A 19,048-nucleotide genomic window follows, 5' to 3' on the forward strand; every position below is an offset into this window, starting at 1 on the left:
CTGACCCCTAACATATCATCCAAAAAAACTCCTTTATTTGTTTAGCTATGTGACATAGCATATATTTTTACTTAGTCTTAATATCTGTCTTCCCCACTACAGTCTAAGTTCAAAGAGCCTGGAATTTCTATTTAACTAATACATCCCAAGCATCTAAGGCATCGTATAGTACATAGCAGGAGATGAATAATGAATTAAATAAGAAAATGTCACACCAGACATTTGAGCCTTTGCCTTGGGACTACCATGGCAGAATCCAATTCTTCTGGCTGCCAATCCAGTCATTTTCTAGAAAATCATATCCAGCCCTGCACACCCAATGTTCTCAAGTGTCTTTTAACAAGAGGTTGCTACAGAGGTTAGCGAACAAGTCGCTCAATTTTTTAATAGTCTTCTAAGGCAGAACTCCCTGGACAATACAAAGGACTCTGAGGACGACAGTTCATCTGTCAGGTGGCCAAGAACAAAGAAGTAAAGAAATAAGGAACCAGCAAGAGCAGAGAACTGATTCGGAACAATGAAATCAAGGTTGACTCCAAATGTACCTAATTCTCATACACCATAAGAAGCAGTCCAAATCTCACAAAATCATGGTTGCTTTGTTGGTATATCAACAATGATTTTCAGGTAATTAAGAATTATAGCACCAAATCCATGTTATTTATACAAAGTAAAGGTTGGTCTCCTCTCTTAGGTGCCCTACACAAAAGCAGTCAGGTCCAGTCCTCATTTTCAGGAGTGAGATCCCTATCCAGCCTCTGCGTAGTAAAAGATGGAGATTCAAGAGAAGTTTCCTTTCCTACGACTCCTGTTCTGATTCATTATCCCCAAGGGCAACCAACCCCTGTCTGTGTGTAAGGACTCCTGACAAACCGGGCCTTTTAGTAAAGTGCTATCTGAAAGTTGGAGTGAGAAAGGAAAAAAAGGGAAAAGATATGCTTTTTCTCTGAATTTGTCTTACATAATAGCATAAAGAAGAATGCAAGAGGTGGGTTCTTGATTCCTTTCACTTTACCCAGGTTCTCTACTAGAAGCTAGTGTTAACATTGGTCTGTGTTACAGGTTTTTAGTATTTTTCTCTCTATTTCTCATTCCAAAAATATCCTGCAAGAGCTGCCAAGTCCCAATGCCTACACAATGAGCTTTCTCCCAAGATTTTTTGGCAGTATTTTCTGTTCATGAGAACTGGAATCTGAACAGCCTGTGGATAATTTTATACCTCAAGAGTTCTTCCAAAGGTATAACAGCAAATTTTCTCTCCTAAATAATTCATAGCTATATTACTTACATGTAAAGGACTATTTCCAAAAAATTTTATAATGGACAATTTTATCAAATTTTAAAATGGTAAATATCTCTCTACTCATTGCATCTTTACAGTTTTCCTAAGAAGATAACAGGAACATTGTATAGAGGAAAATGGGGGAAAAGTGACCATTTGGTGTTTATTGTACACAGCAAAAAAAATCCCACTGGACACAAAGTCTATTAACAAAAAAATGATTAAGAAACAGAATCTAGCCCTGCATTGGAAAACTACACGGCCATTAAAAATGATAATGTGAGAATTTACATTTATCAACATAAACCAAATGTAAAATTTGTTTATAAGAGAGTAAAATATGATCTAATTTCTACTAAAAAAGATAGAAAATGTATGTCATGTGTGAGTTCATACATAGAAGTCCAAAAGCAAAACATCAAAATGTTTTTCTTTTTTATCCTTTTACCTATATATCAACATATATATCAGATATATAAATATTTAATTTTTTATGATTTATTGCTTTTATAATTTAAAAAAGTACAAAATGTGTTTCCTCTTTTGTCAAAAAAATATAGTGTGCTCTTACCATTTTGTTCCAGCAGAGTTGACAGTGCATTCGCTGCTGCCTGGAAGACTTCTTTTGATGAAGAATGCATCAGCATGGAGAGCATCACTTCCCTGTGAGCTGGAAACCTTTCACAAATTCAACCACAATATTAATAGTAATCTTGTTAATAGTTATCTCAAATATTCACTCATCATTATCTAATCTTTCTAACAACAAATAAGGACATATAAACAATATTTTACACCTCCACTTACAAGAGCGAATTAAACAGTTTTCTATTTAAAAGTTAGAGTCAAATACATTAAATACTAATATATTAGTATTTCTCTTTCTTCAAAGTTGATAAGCAGTAAAACGGGAAAAACTCAGCAATCTATAAAGAAGTGATGAGAGTAAAAATATAAAGTGAGAAAAAGAAGATAATCAGAAACAAGAAAGGAAAAAAATCATAAAGAAGCAGTGTGCATTTTTTAAATGTAAACCATAAATATATTGTCTTTAAATAATGTATTTATTTTAAAGATTCGTTTGGCTATTGAGGAATCAGTGTGCTATGAACTGAAATTTATAACTGTAACATGAACCTACCTTACCCAAACCTCTTAAAAATATTGTTCAAAGTGAATTAGGATTCCAGTTTAACATAGTTTTCAAAAGAATTACTGTTTCCTTTCAAAATGGAGATGTTTGATTAAATAGCATATGTGTCATTAATTCCTTTCTGATTGGCAGTGGATCACTATGCAAACAGGCTGTCAGGATTTGAGATGTAGAATATTACTATTCAAGTTTCCAAGGAAAGTCATTCAAATTTTAAAATCTGGAGCATACCGAGAGCAAACAGCACAAACATAAGCAGTTGCCGTAAAATATGGTTTGTGGCCCTAATACAAATCTGATATGCAGAGAACTCCTGTTTATAGTTTGTATCTTTGGGAAAGAGGGTTGGTCTTATGACGCTTGAATGGCCCTCTCATAGAAAGCTTCCTCAATATCTGACAGCTACAAATAATGCTGTCAAGAGAAGACAGGTCAATAATGCAACATCAATTTGGGCATCACTACAGGAGGCTTCTAACAGCATTTAATTCCTGATATTGACAACCTGTTGGCTAGTCACTGCAGCAGAAAAGGTCACAGATGGCTCTGCGATTTCTATCACCTGAAATTAATTAATATGGCATTTTTAAATGATCAGCCAGAAAATTGAAAGGTTCTTTCTCAATGATTCCTAATTTACTGAATGACTTTTGATTCTAAATGTTTCAGTAATAACTCCCAAACACATCACTTTTTACTAACTAACTATTAAAGACAATAGGATCAAAAAATTACATATTCATTACTGTTTTGTGGCAGTCTTAAAACATAAATGCCTATATTAAAAATATTTCTATAATTAAAGTTGTAGTTATGGCATTTTATATAAATTAATTAAAATGTAACTGAAATTTCTGTCACATTAAATCAAAACTACTGACTGGCCATCTTCATCTCCAATCTTCTCATGTAAACTGTTTTGGTACATAAGGAGATTGTTTAGGGCCCAGCATGCAGCCTCCTGGAATAGTGGAGAAAAAAAAAAAAGAAACCTGTCAAAACATAAATCATTGAACAAACATAATTTAGAATAACTATAATATTTATAAAAGAACCCAACCTGCACATGCTTGTTCTTTCTATGCCATGTTAATGCTTTGTAACAGGCTTCTAGCCAAAATAATTTATCTTCTTCTTCATCATCATTCTCCTGATTCTCATTCTTTTCCTCTAAGTCTTGATTTAAGAAAATGGTCTCAGCTTGAAAAAAAATAAACATATGACATACAGTTTGAATGACCAGCTCTAAGTCCATACTTTGAAACATCAACAGAGTGAAGTGTTCTTTAGTAGTAGCCTTGGTAATTACAAAGACCTTTTTAATATATTATATACCTCATGATACTGCCATCCCATATAGATAAAAGATCAAATAAGGATGAGGGAACCAAACAAAACTAACAGACTAATATTAGTTGAAAAGATTAGCTGCCCAATAACAAAGCTAAATCAAGGATGTATTTACAGGTTTATGAATTGAGAAACGTTAGTTCTCTTGAAAGTATCTTCTATTGGAAAATGAATGACATTAGGACAGAAAAAAAAATTTAATGTGTCCTCTACGTATGACTTTCTTGTTATGATGTTATCTTGTTGTAATGCCAACATTCGAGTTTAAATGCATCTGTAAGAATTTTCTTTTTAGTAAAGTTACTTACTGAGGAGAGCTAAACAGCTGAGTGCTGCAATTTGCAATGCCGCATTCTCTGAGTACTGCTGCACAGCTTTCACCACGAACTCATGTACCTCATTTAATACCAGGATGTTAAAAAAGTTACCTGAAAGTCAAGTGAGATAGTAGCTGAATTTTCACCTATTGAACTTGAATTACTTTTAATTATATAACAATATTTAAACCAATAATTTGAGTAGTGATGAATATTTTAATGACATTAAAACATACATTTATTTCAATTAAAATAGCCTAATAGGATTGTATAAAGTTTTGAAAATATGTTACATGTAGTCATTCAACTATCTTATTCAGACAATGGAAATGACTGGGCAAAAAAAATGATGTGTTTGGGTTATGTCAGCTTTGTGGTCTTTAACTCTCCCTTGTCATCATATAAAAACAATGAGGTATCTGTTATATATGGCACTACAATATTCATTGTGCAAAATAGCTTAATTTCTTGCCTTCTAACAGATGAAAGGAAAAAAATTCCTCTCTTGCCATTAAATGGTTTTGCTAAAACAGCCTTCTTTCACTTAAAGGAATACTGCTGAGAAAACCCATTGGCACACTTATTATCACTTGATCTTCTCTATGAAAATCTTAGAAGAAAAATAAGCAAATATTTCGCCAATTCTAACACAACCCAGATGTCCCACACTTTTTTACAGTCATTCTTCTGAAAATCGACACGGCATCCAAAAATCTAAATCCTTATGAGGTAAAAATTTATAAATAATATTCCAGAAATATGTGCCTTCTTCCGTGCAGCTCATTTGTAACTCATTAATAGTTGCCAGGTTTCTTTCTACAAGGAAGAATGAAATTCCTAAGTTTACCCATAAGTGTAATTAAATGATCTCTGTGACACATACCCAAAATTGGAAAAGTTTCTGTATCATGAAAAGCTTAAAGCTCATGCTAAACACTAATCAATAGCTTCAAAGTAAAAAGGCAGTTTAACAAAAACAGGGATAACAAATTCTCTAAAAACTAAATGGAACAAATAATCTGTTAAGACATAAATGAGAAAAAAATCGTTATCTAAAAATCAATTTGATACCTTTTTATTTTTCAAAAAGTTACAGAACAATACAAAACTTATAATAAGATAGCTTGTCTGGTTTATTTAATTTCCATAGCACAATACCAAGCACTCTTAGTGTTCCTTTACAGAACTATTCGGTAATCAAATACCATTTCCCTACTCATGATAATAAAGCCATTTTTTCCTCTGATTCATTTCAAGGGCTTAAGGTGAACTCACATTTTTAATACAAGTCATACAAGTTATAACTTGACTGTGGTAAATTGTAGAACATGAAACAGAGAATTGTATATTAGTGTACTATTCTATTAGTTAGATTTAAGAAAACGGCATTTGAATTATGTTAAAACATTCTCAGATATCACCTAGCTAGGACAGCTGCATCCTTCCTCATGAAGATATAATGAATAAAAATCTCACCTGATAAACTAGTAAAAAACTACTACATTTTAGAAGAAATGCCTTTGCTTAGGGATACAGAAATCTGGGTTCTCAGCCTAATTTCACCCCTTACTGACTACATGATCTTGCATAAAACAGACATACTTGCTGAAATAGGTCCTCATCTGTAAGAATAGAGATATAATAATAATGTCTTAATATTTGAACATTTCTTTCATAGTTTCCAAAGTAGTTTCATATATGTAATGTTTTTTTGATCTTTGAAACAATCCTGGAAGATAGTGCTAGGGGAAGGCAGTGGAGAGAGGCTCAACAGGGAGTTGAAACAAGAACTCTGAGCTAAAAGCAAATGGACAAGCCAGAGTAGCCTTGTGGAAAAGTATGCATCACTGCAATCAACAGATTAGCCTTAGACTCTCTCCAAGGTAGAGTAGCTCAACCAGAGTCTCTCACATTCAACTTGTACTTTAAAAAAGATTCTAAAGTGCTCCCAGGTCAGTTCTGTCCCCTGTAAAACCAGGCGTTTTACAAAGAGGAGGCACTAATAGCGTATTTATGAGTCTTCTATAGACAACGTTAATTTTATTTAATTGCGGAAGACGACATTCAGTATAATACCATTTTTATTAAGCAAAAACAAGCCAACATGAACACTTTTGTTTAGGGAGATGTGTGATTATAGTATAACTATATTTAGAAAGCAAAAAAGTTACCAACACAAAATTCTGGATAGAATTAACCTCTGTGGAGAAAACAAGGGAAAAAGGTAGCCCAGAATAGCCTTACAAGCACTGATAAGTCAGATGGACAATTCTTCTGCATCGTGCTCCATATTTTCTACACATTATGCTTATTCTTTTCTATGTATCAACAATTTACACAATTATACTTTAAATATAGCACTTACGATAAGACTTCTCTTATATTATACATATCTATTTTTGCCTCTCCTTTTAAAATTCCATCTAAGCATATAAGAACTATTTACTATTTTAGATTTCCATCCAATATATGTTAATATGTTACTTATCCATTAACATACAACATACATATGCTGTATAAACTTACATCATGTAAATTGTAATAATAAATTAATCAATAATTATAACTCACCTAATGTAAGCCTATGCAGCAAGCGGCAACTCACTTCTTGAATTTTTTCATTGATAGGGAATGTTTTCATGGCTTCTACCACAATATTGTAACACCTGACATTGCCACTCATGAGGACTTCAATATTATTACCTAAATTTAAAGAAATCATTATTTTCAATAAGGTAATAATTTCCCCTCTGAAATATGCATAAAGATATCTTATGTAGATTGTAAATAAATGGCAGCATAATAGCTACATTTCCAAATTTAAATATCATGTTCTGTCAAATAGTCATAAAAAACTACTAGGTTGTTCATTGCTAATGTAGTAAGACTTAGGACTCATCTCTAGCATTAAGGGACAGTTGCTTTATTCCTGTTTCTTGACTTAAAATTTTTTAAATATAGGGAAAATTGAGAATGCTTTTATATAAGTCTAAAAATACAATGCCTTGGCCATTAATTTTCAAATAAATAAATTTGGGGCCTCTTTCCTAAAGTCACTTTTCCAATGGATAATGGCTTTTAATTGTTCATTTTCCTCAAACCAACAGAAGGAAAATAAAGATAATGTCATAATCAAACAGAGGAGGAAAGGCATAATATTAAAATATATGACTAATATACGACTAATGGACAAACATTGATGAACCAGAAAGGAAAGAATCTACTGGGAAAGGAAATTAATCAATAGAAAGAATGAGTGCATGAATCTATGTGGAGAAAACTAATTTATATGTCTAAATGAAATGTTGAGTATTATTCAAACAAACAAATGAACAAAAAGATGTTTGCAAAACATTTTTTTCAGCATAGTTAAACTAAGAATTTTCCAAAAAATATATATTTCATGTTTAAATTGTGCTTAAAAAATTAAATATAGAAAACATGCTGTAATGAAAGGAAACGACCTCTTTAAAAAAATTTCTTTTTGCTTTTACTCAGAATAGCAGACATGATTTTCCCTAAGACTCAAAGGCAAATGCCTTTCTATTATAATCAGTATTTAAAACATTGATTTTTTTTATCTGCTACTTTCCTTGACCTTTAAATTATGAATCAACACATTTTCACTGGAGTTACATCAGATATGGGCGGAAAGCAATGAATTTCAAAAACAGCCAGCCCAAAATAAATTTAAAAAATACATAAATATAGCCAAGAAGAAGTAAAATGAAGAATATATTCAGGTTGTTGACAGCGGATGACTCAGAGAAATCTAAAAGTATGTCCATCTTCTATTACTGTTCAGCCCCATCTACTTCTAAGTGTTTAGTTTCTTACGGATAAAAAAAATGATGGATTATATAACCAACACAAAGAAAGAGGTTTCTTTCAAAAAGGGATTGGGTTGGGTTTTTCTGAAATGTCACATTTGCAGATTTCCATATCTGAAACCATATTATGCATATTATATATAATATACTAAACATAGGAAATACAAATTATGTAATACTACTATCAATGTTTTTATTACACACATTACAAGACAAAGATTATTCTGCACTTTTCACATTATTTAACCCATTTAATCCTCACAATTTCATACATGTGAAGATGAAAATATTACTAGATAAAAGCATGTGTATATCTTAAACAAACATGCCCAGGTAATACATGAAATACAAAATACTCACCTGCACATACAAAACAAAAGTAATTGAACCTGAAGCATTATTTTAGCCCATTTGCAATCACTGTTAACATACACTGCAAGTTATGTGTACGTCTATGTGTACTTCTTCTTATGTGTATTTTTTCATGATAAAAGTGGCTAGATTTCAAAATACCAAGAAAATGCTAAACAAGAATCACAATAAAGTTTAATCTCCTTCCTGTGGTTTTTCTGGCCCTCCACAATCTGCTTATGCCTCTAGCCTCCAGCCTCATCGACTGAATCTTATCAAGCCCTTCCCTCACTTCCATTAAATGACACACAAGCAGATGCTCAGGGCTGTACATGTTCATACACGTGCATGTGCACACACACACACATGCACACTCATAAACACACAGTTTTCTGGGTTACTTTTATCTTCTTAAATGAACTATGTTCTCTCTTACTCTACTTTACAGTTAACAATGCCACCTGCCTGGGACACTCTCTCTCCCCTGCCCTACACTTCCCTTCACACCTCTCTGCACACAAAGCTCTTCTCATCATTCAAGTCTCTGTTAAGAGACCTTGCCTTACTCCCTTTTTATTCTCATAACCCTAGGTACTTCAACCAACACTTGCCTTATACTGCATTGTGATCACTTCTGTACTCTCTTTATCTGCATCTCCCATAGTACTACAGGCTTTAAACATCAAGAAACATGTTTCATTTTCTGCTACTGTTTCTCCAGAGCCAGATGTAGTACAGTATCAATCAATCAATAAATAAATAGATAGATAGATAAATAAATAAATAAATAGGTTTGGCATCCACAAGATTTTAAATAATAAAAATACTTTTAAAACACACTTAGGGAGATATATTGTAATTTTTCAGAAATTATAATAAAAAGAAATCATTTATATAGACTACTTACAAGGAATTGCTAGGGAATGTAAACAGTGCAGTACATAAAGCACAATTTCCTCTTCATCTTTAAATTTTTTAAATGCATTTAGCAGTATCATATAATCTTTATTCTCAACAAATTCAGTCAGTTGCTCCTCTGAAACTGAAAAATGAAAGGCAAAATACTGAAAAAGCTTAAAGATGACATAAAAGTTTAATTACTAAAAAATTCATGATAGTTATAAGACATGGTAAATACAATAGATGTAAATTCAAAATTATATCTCAGCAAAAATCCCTTCCTAAGAATTTTTGAATGGGAAAAAGAGCTATTGAAATGATGATAATTTTGTTTTGACCAAACAGTTCTTGGTAAAACAAAACTGTTTACAATTTCACTCGGGGGATGCTGGAGAAAACTGACCAATGCCCAATAAAAATGACATAATGAAAATGAACATATCACCATACTTAAAAAGGAGTGGTTAATGGTACACGGTTGAAGAACAGCTCGGCTAAATTCATCAATTCAAGAGGAATGAACTTCAGCAAATGACAAGTAATTAGACTGAAATACTCTGTCTTAATGGTCTTGATTGCATCAGAGATCAAAATTCATCATTAATTTTCATAATTAAAGTCTCTTGATCAAGCCAATAAGTTCCATTTGAAGTCATTTTATTGGATGGGAACCACAAAACATGTATAAAAATTTGGTTTATCCAGCCTGAGAATGGCACTGACAAAAATGTTTGAAAAAACAGTGATCTTCATGGTCGACACTACTTTTTTGTTTTTCAACCGTATACCAATAGTCCATATAATATAAGGTGAAATAGGTTCGGCTTTTCTAATAAATGAGGAATATCATGAAACTTTCTCATTTTTGGAGCAGACTCCAAAGCATACTTTCAAATTTTGGAAATTAACTTTCCAGGTGTCACTAAGTCCTGGGGAACTTGATGCTCTCATAAATTCAGCAATTTTTCTACTCTGCATTTTCAATTATTATACTGTCAGCACTGACGATCTTTCTTTTGAATGAGATCTTTTTAACATTCCCTTATGCTTCTCCATATGTCATGGATGGGTCGCACAATGCTGGTAGGAAAGTGATGTTAGCCCTTCTTCCATGAATAAGAATGTGTCCCTAAGCTGCAACACACAAGATTATAGGCCCTGCAGGACAATAAAACCTCAAACTGTATTCTGCCCAATTCTTATCAAAAGCTTAGTTGCAAAAAATAACTTTTATAGAAGATAGCCTGAAAGACATGCAGTTCTTCCATTTGTCACACACAGTAAACTCTTCTCTACCAAGCATGACCATCAGAGGGCTGAGTACCAACCAGGTTCATGCTGTTCTGAATCTGGATAGAGTGTCTTTCACTGAAATACACTTGTATTCCTTTCAAAATGTGTATAACTTTATCATTGCGTCCATTGAAATCCATGGGAGGATGTTCTCAGATCTCTCATGAGACGCATTGTTTCTTTTGATAAATGGATTTACTTTCACCTAAGTAAATTTGTAACTAATGCTGTTTACCTCTTTTCTTTGCCCCATAGTAAACAAAGCACCATATTTCTGGTCCATCCCTTTGCCAATATACAGGACCCTAAATAAGTAGTAAATATAACTAACTTCATATTATTTTCCCTTCACCCATTTCTTCATCTGTTTTTTTCTCTAATGTACTATAAATATCTATTAGCTGTTTAAGGTCCTTCTGAAATGAAATGGAATTAAACAGGATAAAGGTGATCTATCCCATTCGTGGAGCTGTCAGAAATTAGAGTGGTGAACAGATACAGACACATAAATTATTCTTATGCTAAACCCCAGCACTGTGGGATCCTCTGATGCAAAAAGTGCGCCCAAAATGTGGTGGGAAACTGAACTGCAGTGGTAATAACCAGCGGTGTGCCCTCAGGCAGGTTGCTCATTTCGCCTCTGATCCATTTCCTCATTAAGCCAGTGGAAAGACTAAAGATTCCAACTAACTCTAAAATTACATGATAATCTCTGTTATCAATCTCAGTGTCATATGATAAAATACATATTAGTTTTTTTCTTAAGAGCATTTGTAAACCCTTTGGTTCATTAGCAATTTCTAAAATCTCTGGTGATGATGACTCAACGTCATAAATTTAAATTTGACCGGTGTTTGGCTTTGCAGTTTTATTTTTTCTTTAACACCTACACATCTGGTTTGTAAAGTGAACATTATGCCTTGTTAAGCAATAGATAATTTATAACCCAAGAATGAAGTTCATTTCACAAAAACAAGCACTATTTCTGAATTAACCCCATTACTTATCCTTGACTGACGACTTTTACTTCTTAATAAACAGTACAATTCTAGATACATTCTTCTTATCATATTTATATTCTACATTTTCCATTATAAACCCATTTTTTAATGCAAATATCAAAATAGATAATTTGGCATTTTTAAATACCTCTCTCAAACAGCACATGTAAAGCTTTGCATCCAAGTTTCTGGACTTCGTCATTGGCAGAAAAAGTGCTCATGGCATCAAAAATTAACAAGAAAATATCGTTTTCTTCATCCAATATCAGTAAAGTGATTTTACCTATTTAGAAGAGAACAATATGCCCAAGGTAAACAGCTGCTTTAACACTTAATATGTTAATTTAAACATGAGGATTATGAATAGTTTGTTTGTGGACTTTTCATTTTGATAAATCACTTAATTGCCCCAAATATTAGACCTATCAAGCTCTACGGTCTTTCTAAATTCCCAGTACACTTTACTATGTGATTCCCGGTAAACACCTGTAGCCAAGACCAAAAGATCTAAACTCCTGAAACATATTTCTATTTGCCTCCTAGACAACACCATTTGAATATCCCAAACCTAGCCTACTCCTATTCCCTATTGTCACCAACGATACCATCATCCAATAGTTATCCACGAGAGAAAACACAAAGTCATCTTCTTTCTTCTATTATCCTTCTCTCTTCCCATTCTCTCTCAACCAAAGAATCAACTCATCACCAAGTCCCTCAAGTTTACATCTTAAATATCTCAAAAGCTCCTTTCGAACTAGGCCCTCCATTCCTGCTGTTTTGGACCTCATCATCTCTCACCTGGAAAGCAAAATCAATTGCTTTCTTGCTCTGCTTGGGCCATAGTCCTACCTGACTAGCTTATCACCTGCATTATATTTCTAAAACACAAATGTGACCCTGTAAACCTCATGCTGAAATCATTTAAGGCCTTCTTACATTCCTCAATCTGCCAAATAAGACCCTTCACAAGCTGATTACATTATCTCCTCAGCCCCGTGTACTTTCATGCATTGCTGACTCTGGACACACTAAACTCCTTACTTATCACTAAACATTTTCTCTATACCCCTTTGTACTTGTACTAGCTGCATGGAATGCCATTGCCTTTTCCCACACCAAACATATTTTTATATAATTCAAGTAATAACAGAAATAGTACTTATTCTGTCAATAAAAACAGCAGTACTGGAATGGGTGTGGTGCTAATAGTTGGAAAAACTTGTATAGCACATGTTAGACACAAGTTGAATGAAGCACTTTACTCTAACACATGTAAACCCATCACAACCCCACAAGGTAGGTGCAAGCTCCATTTTAGAGATAAGAAAACTGAGGCACAAAAAGGTTAAGTGACCTGAGTGACTTTGCCCAAGGTTCAACAACTATTAAGAGGCGAAACTAGATTAAAACTTAGGTAGTTCATGTCTATGCCCTTAACTTCTACAAATGAGTTTATCTGTTCTCTTCTCTATGTTTCTATGGTGGTTTTCTTCATATCTCTATTATTGCACTATTCTCATTAAATTGAAATTATTTCTTTAGATACCCTTTAGGTGTCTGCCTGTGCTGTCCAATTTGGTATCTACTAATCGCATGTAGTTCTTTAAACTCAAATTTAAATTAACTAAAGTTAAATAAATTAAAATTCAGTTTCTCACATTCAAATGTTCAATAGCTAGCACATATGACTATTAACCGTGATACTGAACAGTACAGATATCCAACATTTCCTTCATTGCAAAAAATTATATTGGACAGTGGTGCTGGAATGGGAACTTCTACATTAGAGAAATTTCACCTCATCTGTCAGAGTTCCCAGCACAACAGTAAGTGCCTATTAAATGACTATTAAATCAACTAACTAATAAGCCAAACAATAAAATTGAATCATAAATTAACTGCTAAAAAACTTCCCAACACCCGAAATGAACTTTCAAGCACATTAAAAACTTTCCAAACAGGACAAAATTCTGAATTTTATGTAGAAGAAATTAAATTAACTAGTCTTTTCAAAATGCATGTCAAATTTCTGAACTATCTCCACACTACTGACTTCAATATATCCCAGTGTTGGGAAGTTTTTACATTTGTAAACCTTCAGCTTCTTGTCCATTGACAAAGCAAGAATGAATTAAAAAAAAAAAAATTGCTCCCAAAGATGAGTTTAAAAAACTCAGAGTTAAGACTAGTTAGTACATCCATTATATATTTTAATAAAAGAGTGTGATGAGTCTTTCTTATTTCTCTTCCTTCATATTCTGATCTTCACCTTCTTTCTTCCTTTTCTCTCTTCTGTTGGGTCTTCATTACTTAGTAGAGCCAATGACAGCATTTATAATCTTCCCACCCAAATGTTAGGCCCTTATCATACTATCCTCTCAGGCTTCTCAAATCTAAAGCACCTCACACCACTTTGAGGAAAATGCCTCCCTATCCTTCCTGATTACCTCCCCTGTAAGCAGCCTTTCTTCTCAAAACCTCGTATCATAGCAAGTGTCCATCACAGCAATGATCACAGTTCTTTCAAAATATCAAGATTCTTTGTTTTCAAGTCTAGGCAGAACCTACAAATCATCAATGTATTTAGGTTATATTATGTTATTATACCTTAAAAAGATAAAACACATTTAATAAATGTTTTTTTTTAATTTGAGTCAACATTAAAAATATATTGTGTATATATTACCTGAAGTTAGAAGGAGATCTAAAGCCTTCAGTCCAATTGTTGACAAGTTTACACTGGCATTATGAACAGTGAGCATTTTAATAATCAGTCTGTAATTAAAAACAGTGAGATGAAATATACCTAGATATTTGCTTTTTTAGATGTTTTTTATTCATTTAATCATATTTCATTTCCAATATTGAAGCTCATGTATTTTTTTCTTACTATAAACCTGGGCCAGGCTTATGACAATTAACAGGGAATCATTATGAGTCTCCCTGGAAAAGTTATAACTTTTTCCTCTAAACATTTTAATTCAATTATTAACTTTTTCACCTAATTCTATATCTAAAATATCATGAAAAGTTAATATGCATCAAGAGACCAAATCCATTTTATATGTGATATAAACTTATGAATTATATGTAATGCATATTCATGTATTAAAATATAGAGAAATGTAATAAAGATGTTAATTTATGTATATAAATTAAAATGGTTGAATAAATTATTGATTTTTACTATTTTTAAAAGAGATCAAACATATTTTATAATAGAAAATGAATTTAGTATATCAATAATATTTTATTAGAAATCCATTAAATTTGTCCTTGAGTTATCAATTCTAAAATATGCAATCTGTAATCTGTTCCTACCCATTCTTATTTGGCTATACATTGTTAGGAGTAGACAGAGTTTGGTGGCATCCACAGCTTCATCCAGATCCAAGGAACCTGTCACAGGATCTCTAGCTGGTGAGGTGAGGAGAGACCCCCATCCTTCGACTCTGTCAATTCTGCTCCTACCCATGCTGCCCCTACCTCTCCCTGAACCATTCTCACTATTCTTGAATTCACCACACAAGGGATTTCGTCTTCAGTATTATAAGCCTTTGGGGGGAAAAAAAATCCTTGAATATCAAGAGAAATGATTTACAGTAAATTTTTGCTAAAAATGATCTAAAATGTTCCACTGTAGGGAGCAGTATGTCTATGTTGTTCACATTGCTTCTGGCCTAAAGTAGAAGTATGATAAATAGTTGATAAATAGAGAACGAATGAATGAGCAAATGAGATTCCCTGTAGAAATGTTTCTGTAATTTAATTTGAACAGCTGGTTTGTACTAGAATATGACTAGGTGTGTTTTCCAACACTTCCTAAGGTTATAAATTGCTAATCTTTGGGGATCTTAAAAATTCTCAATCAAAACGAGAGACACATAACATTACAATTACTAATTAAAGGTATATTTTGCATAATTCCTCATTAAATACTACATATTTTAAAACTGACTCATAGTATTTCTAAGATTAGTTTGGAGATGAGAACATAATTAATTGTAAATAGATGCTAGAAAAACTAAAGAAAAGTAATACACACTTATGGAAAATAGAAAAATGTATAAAGACAGATATGCTCACTTATGAACAAACAACACTTATTTGTCTAAATTTGGAGCTACAGTTGCTACCAATAACACAAAGATGTAAAATTACAATTTTCACAAGCAATATGCCAATTGGAAACAACATATATTCACTTCTCCATGGTAAATAAAAGTCGCATTAGGTATAAAGAACGCCTAAAGTTAATGACAGAAGATATTTTTTTAAATGTCAAGAAACAAAGTTATCCAAAAAGGATTTTCCTGAAAACAGATTTTTCTTCAGAAAATTTTTTCTTAACCAATTATGGTTAAAGAAGTGGTCTCATCTAACAAGTCAATATGATGCAAATTGCAATAACATAGCTAGTAAAATAGCTATCAAGATCTGGCTGCAGATGTTCTGAAAGGTAATTTCCTTTTTTTTTCTTCATTTGGAAAGCTGTGGTTTAAGCTCATTAAATATATATGTCTGAATATACATTAATGTACTTTTTAAAGACAGTAAAACATAAACTTCCAAATTGCTATTTATAGAACTAAGTTTAGTTCTCATACTTTTTTAAAGAATTAGTGGTTTATATCAGTTCTACAATTAAAAAGTAAAAAATTCTTTGTTTTGAATTCATAAGTAGTCATTAAAAATTTACAACATAACCAACTATATAGCTGCATTATTATATTAGCAAAATAATAATAACCCATGACATTTTACCTAAACTGTTAGTTTTCTAATTCATTTAGATAATATATTTCTGAGTTGAAAGCTCTCTATAAATGCAATTCGTCGATTCAAGGAAAAATATCCTTGTATTTTAAAGGATTTTACTAGATTGCTTTAGATTACCAATATAACATGTCAAAGAAATGGTTGTAATCTGTATAGAGAAATATTTAACAGAGTTTGTTTTGACTCATTTGTCATACTTACTGGTGAACCCCAAGGACTTCCCAATCATGTCCAATATCTTGAGGTCCCATTAAGCTTTGCATTGTATTTGGGCAGATTTCTATTAATTTGCATAGAAGTGACCAACCCACCTGAAAGCAAGAAAGCCAAATATTCATATTTTTAAAAACATGCAAATGAAATATATTCAGTCTAACATGAATCTCTTCATTCTTAGTTAAATAGGTGACTACATTCTTTAAAATAAAATGACACTCTAAAATGCTTACTAAGAAAAGCAATCTATGTACTTAGGACACGTCTTTCTCCAAAAATCATACCAGAGAGCATACAAAAAATATTATAATGTATTTCTGAATGAGGAAGAAACAGTTGTGCCTATTGTCTAAATAAAAAGAAATAAAATAGAGTAAAATACAAAAAAATAGTTTTAAAGGATATACCAAGATTCTGAAGTGTAAGAAAGGCTATACTCAGGCCTTTGTACTATTTAAGTCATATCCATCTGACAAAATTTCTTTTAAATATTTAGGGTTTTAATTATAGGGGAAAAAATGCAGTGGTTTGGAATATAGGATTGGGGAAGTTGGAGACTTTTATGTCATGACAAAGTATAAATTAACAGGAAAGACTGCTTCTCAGGTGATGGACCTAGAAAAACTGTCAAGAGAAATAGCAGAATTTTTCAATAGGACCCTCTAGACTTCTTTAGGACATTTAAATATGAGCTGATGAGAGCTAGACATCATGAATGTCCCAGGGCTCTTTCACATTTCCAAATGAAACATTATCGTACTGGTGCATTTTAAATATATTTTCATTCAGCCCATTTACCGATGATGCCAATTTGAATAAGCTGCTCCATACATATGAAAAACTGTGAATTTTAAAATACAATTTTTAATACAGTATTTTTAATTCAGAACTAGAAATTAAATTTAACTCGCTCTTCCTGCTGTATATCCCTCCCTAAATTTAAGGATTCTTTAATTCTTCTTATTTTATTACAGACCTATGCCTCATATGGTCATAAAAATAAAAGAAATGCATATATATGTAACATCTAGCTAGTGATTAATGAAAAATTGTTTAAGTATGCTGTATAATAGCAACATAATATGAATCCTGAAAGTGGTATTCACTGTCAACTGGAATTACTCAGAGAACATAATATAGAAAAGGTAAGAATTGTGCCAGATTTCAAAAGAATTATAAATTTGGTCATTCAAAATAGGGAAGTGGAACCTTCTAAAACTGATGAGCTGTAAGGAGAGTAAGGTGCTAAAAAGTAAATAGCACGAGGAGTAGGAAACTACTGCCCAATTAAGACTGGACGCATGCGTAAGTGGAACGGAGTGATGCAGAGAGCTGAATGACATGGTGAAAAAAATTGTTTGCAACCAATGAAAAATAAGGGCACAAGTTTCTTACTTGTTTATATGAATAAACAGGGGCATTTCACAAGATAGAAATGATTGCAAAAGATCTCTTTACAATTTACAATATCATTTCTGGATCGTTTCTGGATTAAGCATATTTTCATGCTGCCTGAAAAGACAGCAATTTCTGACAGCTATTTTTCCTATATTTAAGTAGTACATCTATCTTCCTCCATGTAAGCTGAACAGACATTGACAACTCAGCTGTCATAGAAACCAGCTATTTTTGTGCATTCATAAAATACATTGATATTTCTCTCCCCACCCCCATCCCAAGTATTTAAGAAAATAACATTTGAAACAGCTTCCAGTGGGAAATAAATCATAAAGCACATAGGATGCTATACTCATTTTTGAACCTGCATGGCTGACTCAAGGAGAAAACCTGTTTTGTTTTGGTTGGTGAAGCAGCAGCATCAGAAACTGCTTTTTGCAAAAAGATTGAGGCACCTCAGCTTCTATGATTAAACAGAATTGCTGGCAGCAAAGCAGAGGTAGCAATTGATCCATTAATCTATTCAATTACATGTTTATCTTTCAAAGAGAGAAGGTTCCCATCCTGCACAGTAATACAATAAAATTTGAAGTTTCACTTTATTATAATTATTCTGTAAATTCAAGGATCTAATTAATACACAATAGGAAAGAGTCTAGGAGTTGAAGAAAATTTTAGTCACCTTCATTTATTTCACTCCCTACTATAAAGGGAAGCCATGTGGATAAAGAGAAGTAATGTAAAATTGAGGAGCACAGAGAAACGGTCAGATGACTGGCAGGAAAAGAAAAATAATAGGACAGCTACCCTGTTGATTCTCTAAAGATTTTCATTTATTACAGAGCATGAATAAAATATAAAAAGATCTTGAAAACAAAAATTCAGAGTCTGGACTATCATGTTAAATGAATCCTAGAAACAAATTTTAATATTTACTTTTGAAAAGTAATTTACCTTAACTCCCTAAATTCATCATTAAGAGCTATTCATTCAGCACTTCCAGCTAATTCAACATGTAAAGCATTAAAGGTATCTCTCTTAATTATACCAGTAATATGAAGAAATTTGAAGGAAAAAAAAGCATTCTTTTAAGTACTTTTAAAAGAGTATTAAAATATCAATGACAGACCCCTTTGTACAGCCCATTGACAAGATCGATGATAATTAAAATTGAT

The 19,048-nt window shown here is 32.5% G+C and overlaps 1 protein-coding gene across 2 annotated transcripts in view; it reads right to left on the minus strand.

Moving 5' to 3' along the window:
* The window catches only part of LRRK2 (leucine rich repeat kinase 2), a 126,089-nt gene that overhangs the window by 91,007 nt on the left and 16,034 nt on the right, over positions 1-19,048 (minus strand). For both annotated transcript variants that reach the window (XM_016151688.2, XM_016151687.2), the window contains 9 exons: positions 16,461-16,570; positions 14,167-14,255; positions 11,626-11,760; positions 9,191-9,325; positions 6,674-6,805; positions 4,094-4,213; positions 3,496-3,635; positions 3,317-3,396; positions 1,854-1,960 (listed from right to left, as the gene is read on the minus strand). In XM_016151688.2, coding sequence (XP_016007174.2) covers positions 1,854-1,960; positions 3,317-3,396; positions 3,496-3,635; positions 4,094-4,213; positions 6,674-6,805; positions 9,191-9,325; positions 11,626-11,760; positions 14,167-14,255; positions 16,461-16,570 — 1,048 coding nt within the window. The remainder of the gene's footprint in view (positions 1-1,853; positions 1,961-3,316; positions 3,397-3,495; positions 3,636-4,093; positions 4,214-6,673; positions 6,806-9,190; positions 9,326-11,625; positions 11,761-14,166; positions 14,256-16,460; positions 16,571-19,048) is intronic.

This window comes from Rousettus aegyptiacus, unplaced genomic scaffold (assembly GCF_014176215.1).
Source record: "Rousettus aegyptiacus isolate mRouAeg1 unplaced genomic scaffold, mRouAeg1.p scaffold_m13_p_2, whole genome shotgun sequence".
NCBI classification, from domain to species: Eukaryota; Metazoa; Chordata; class Mammalia; order Chiroptera; family Pteropodidae; genus Rousettus; species Rousettus aegyptiacus.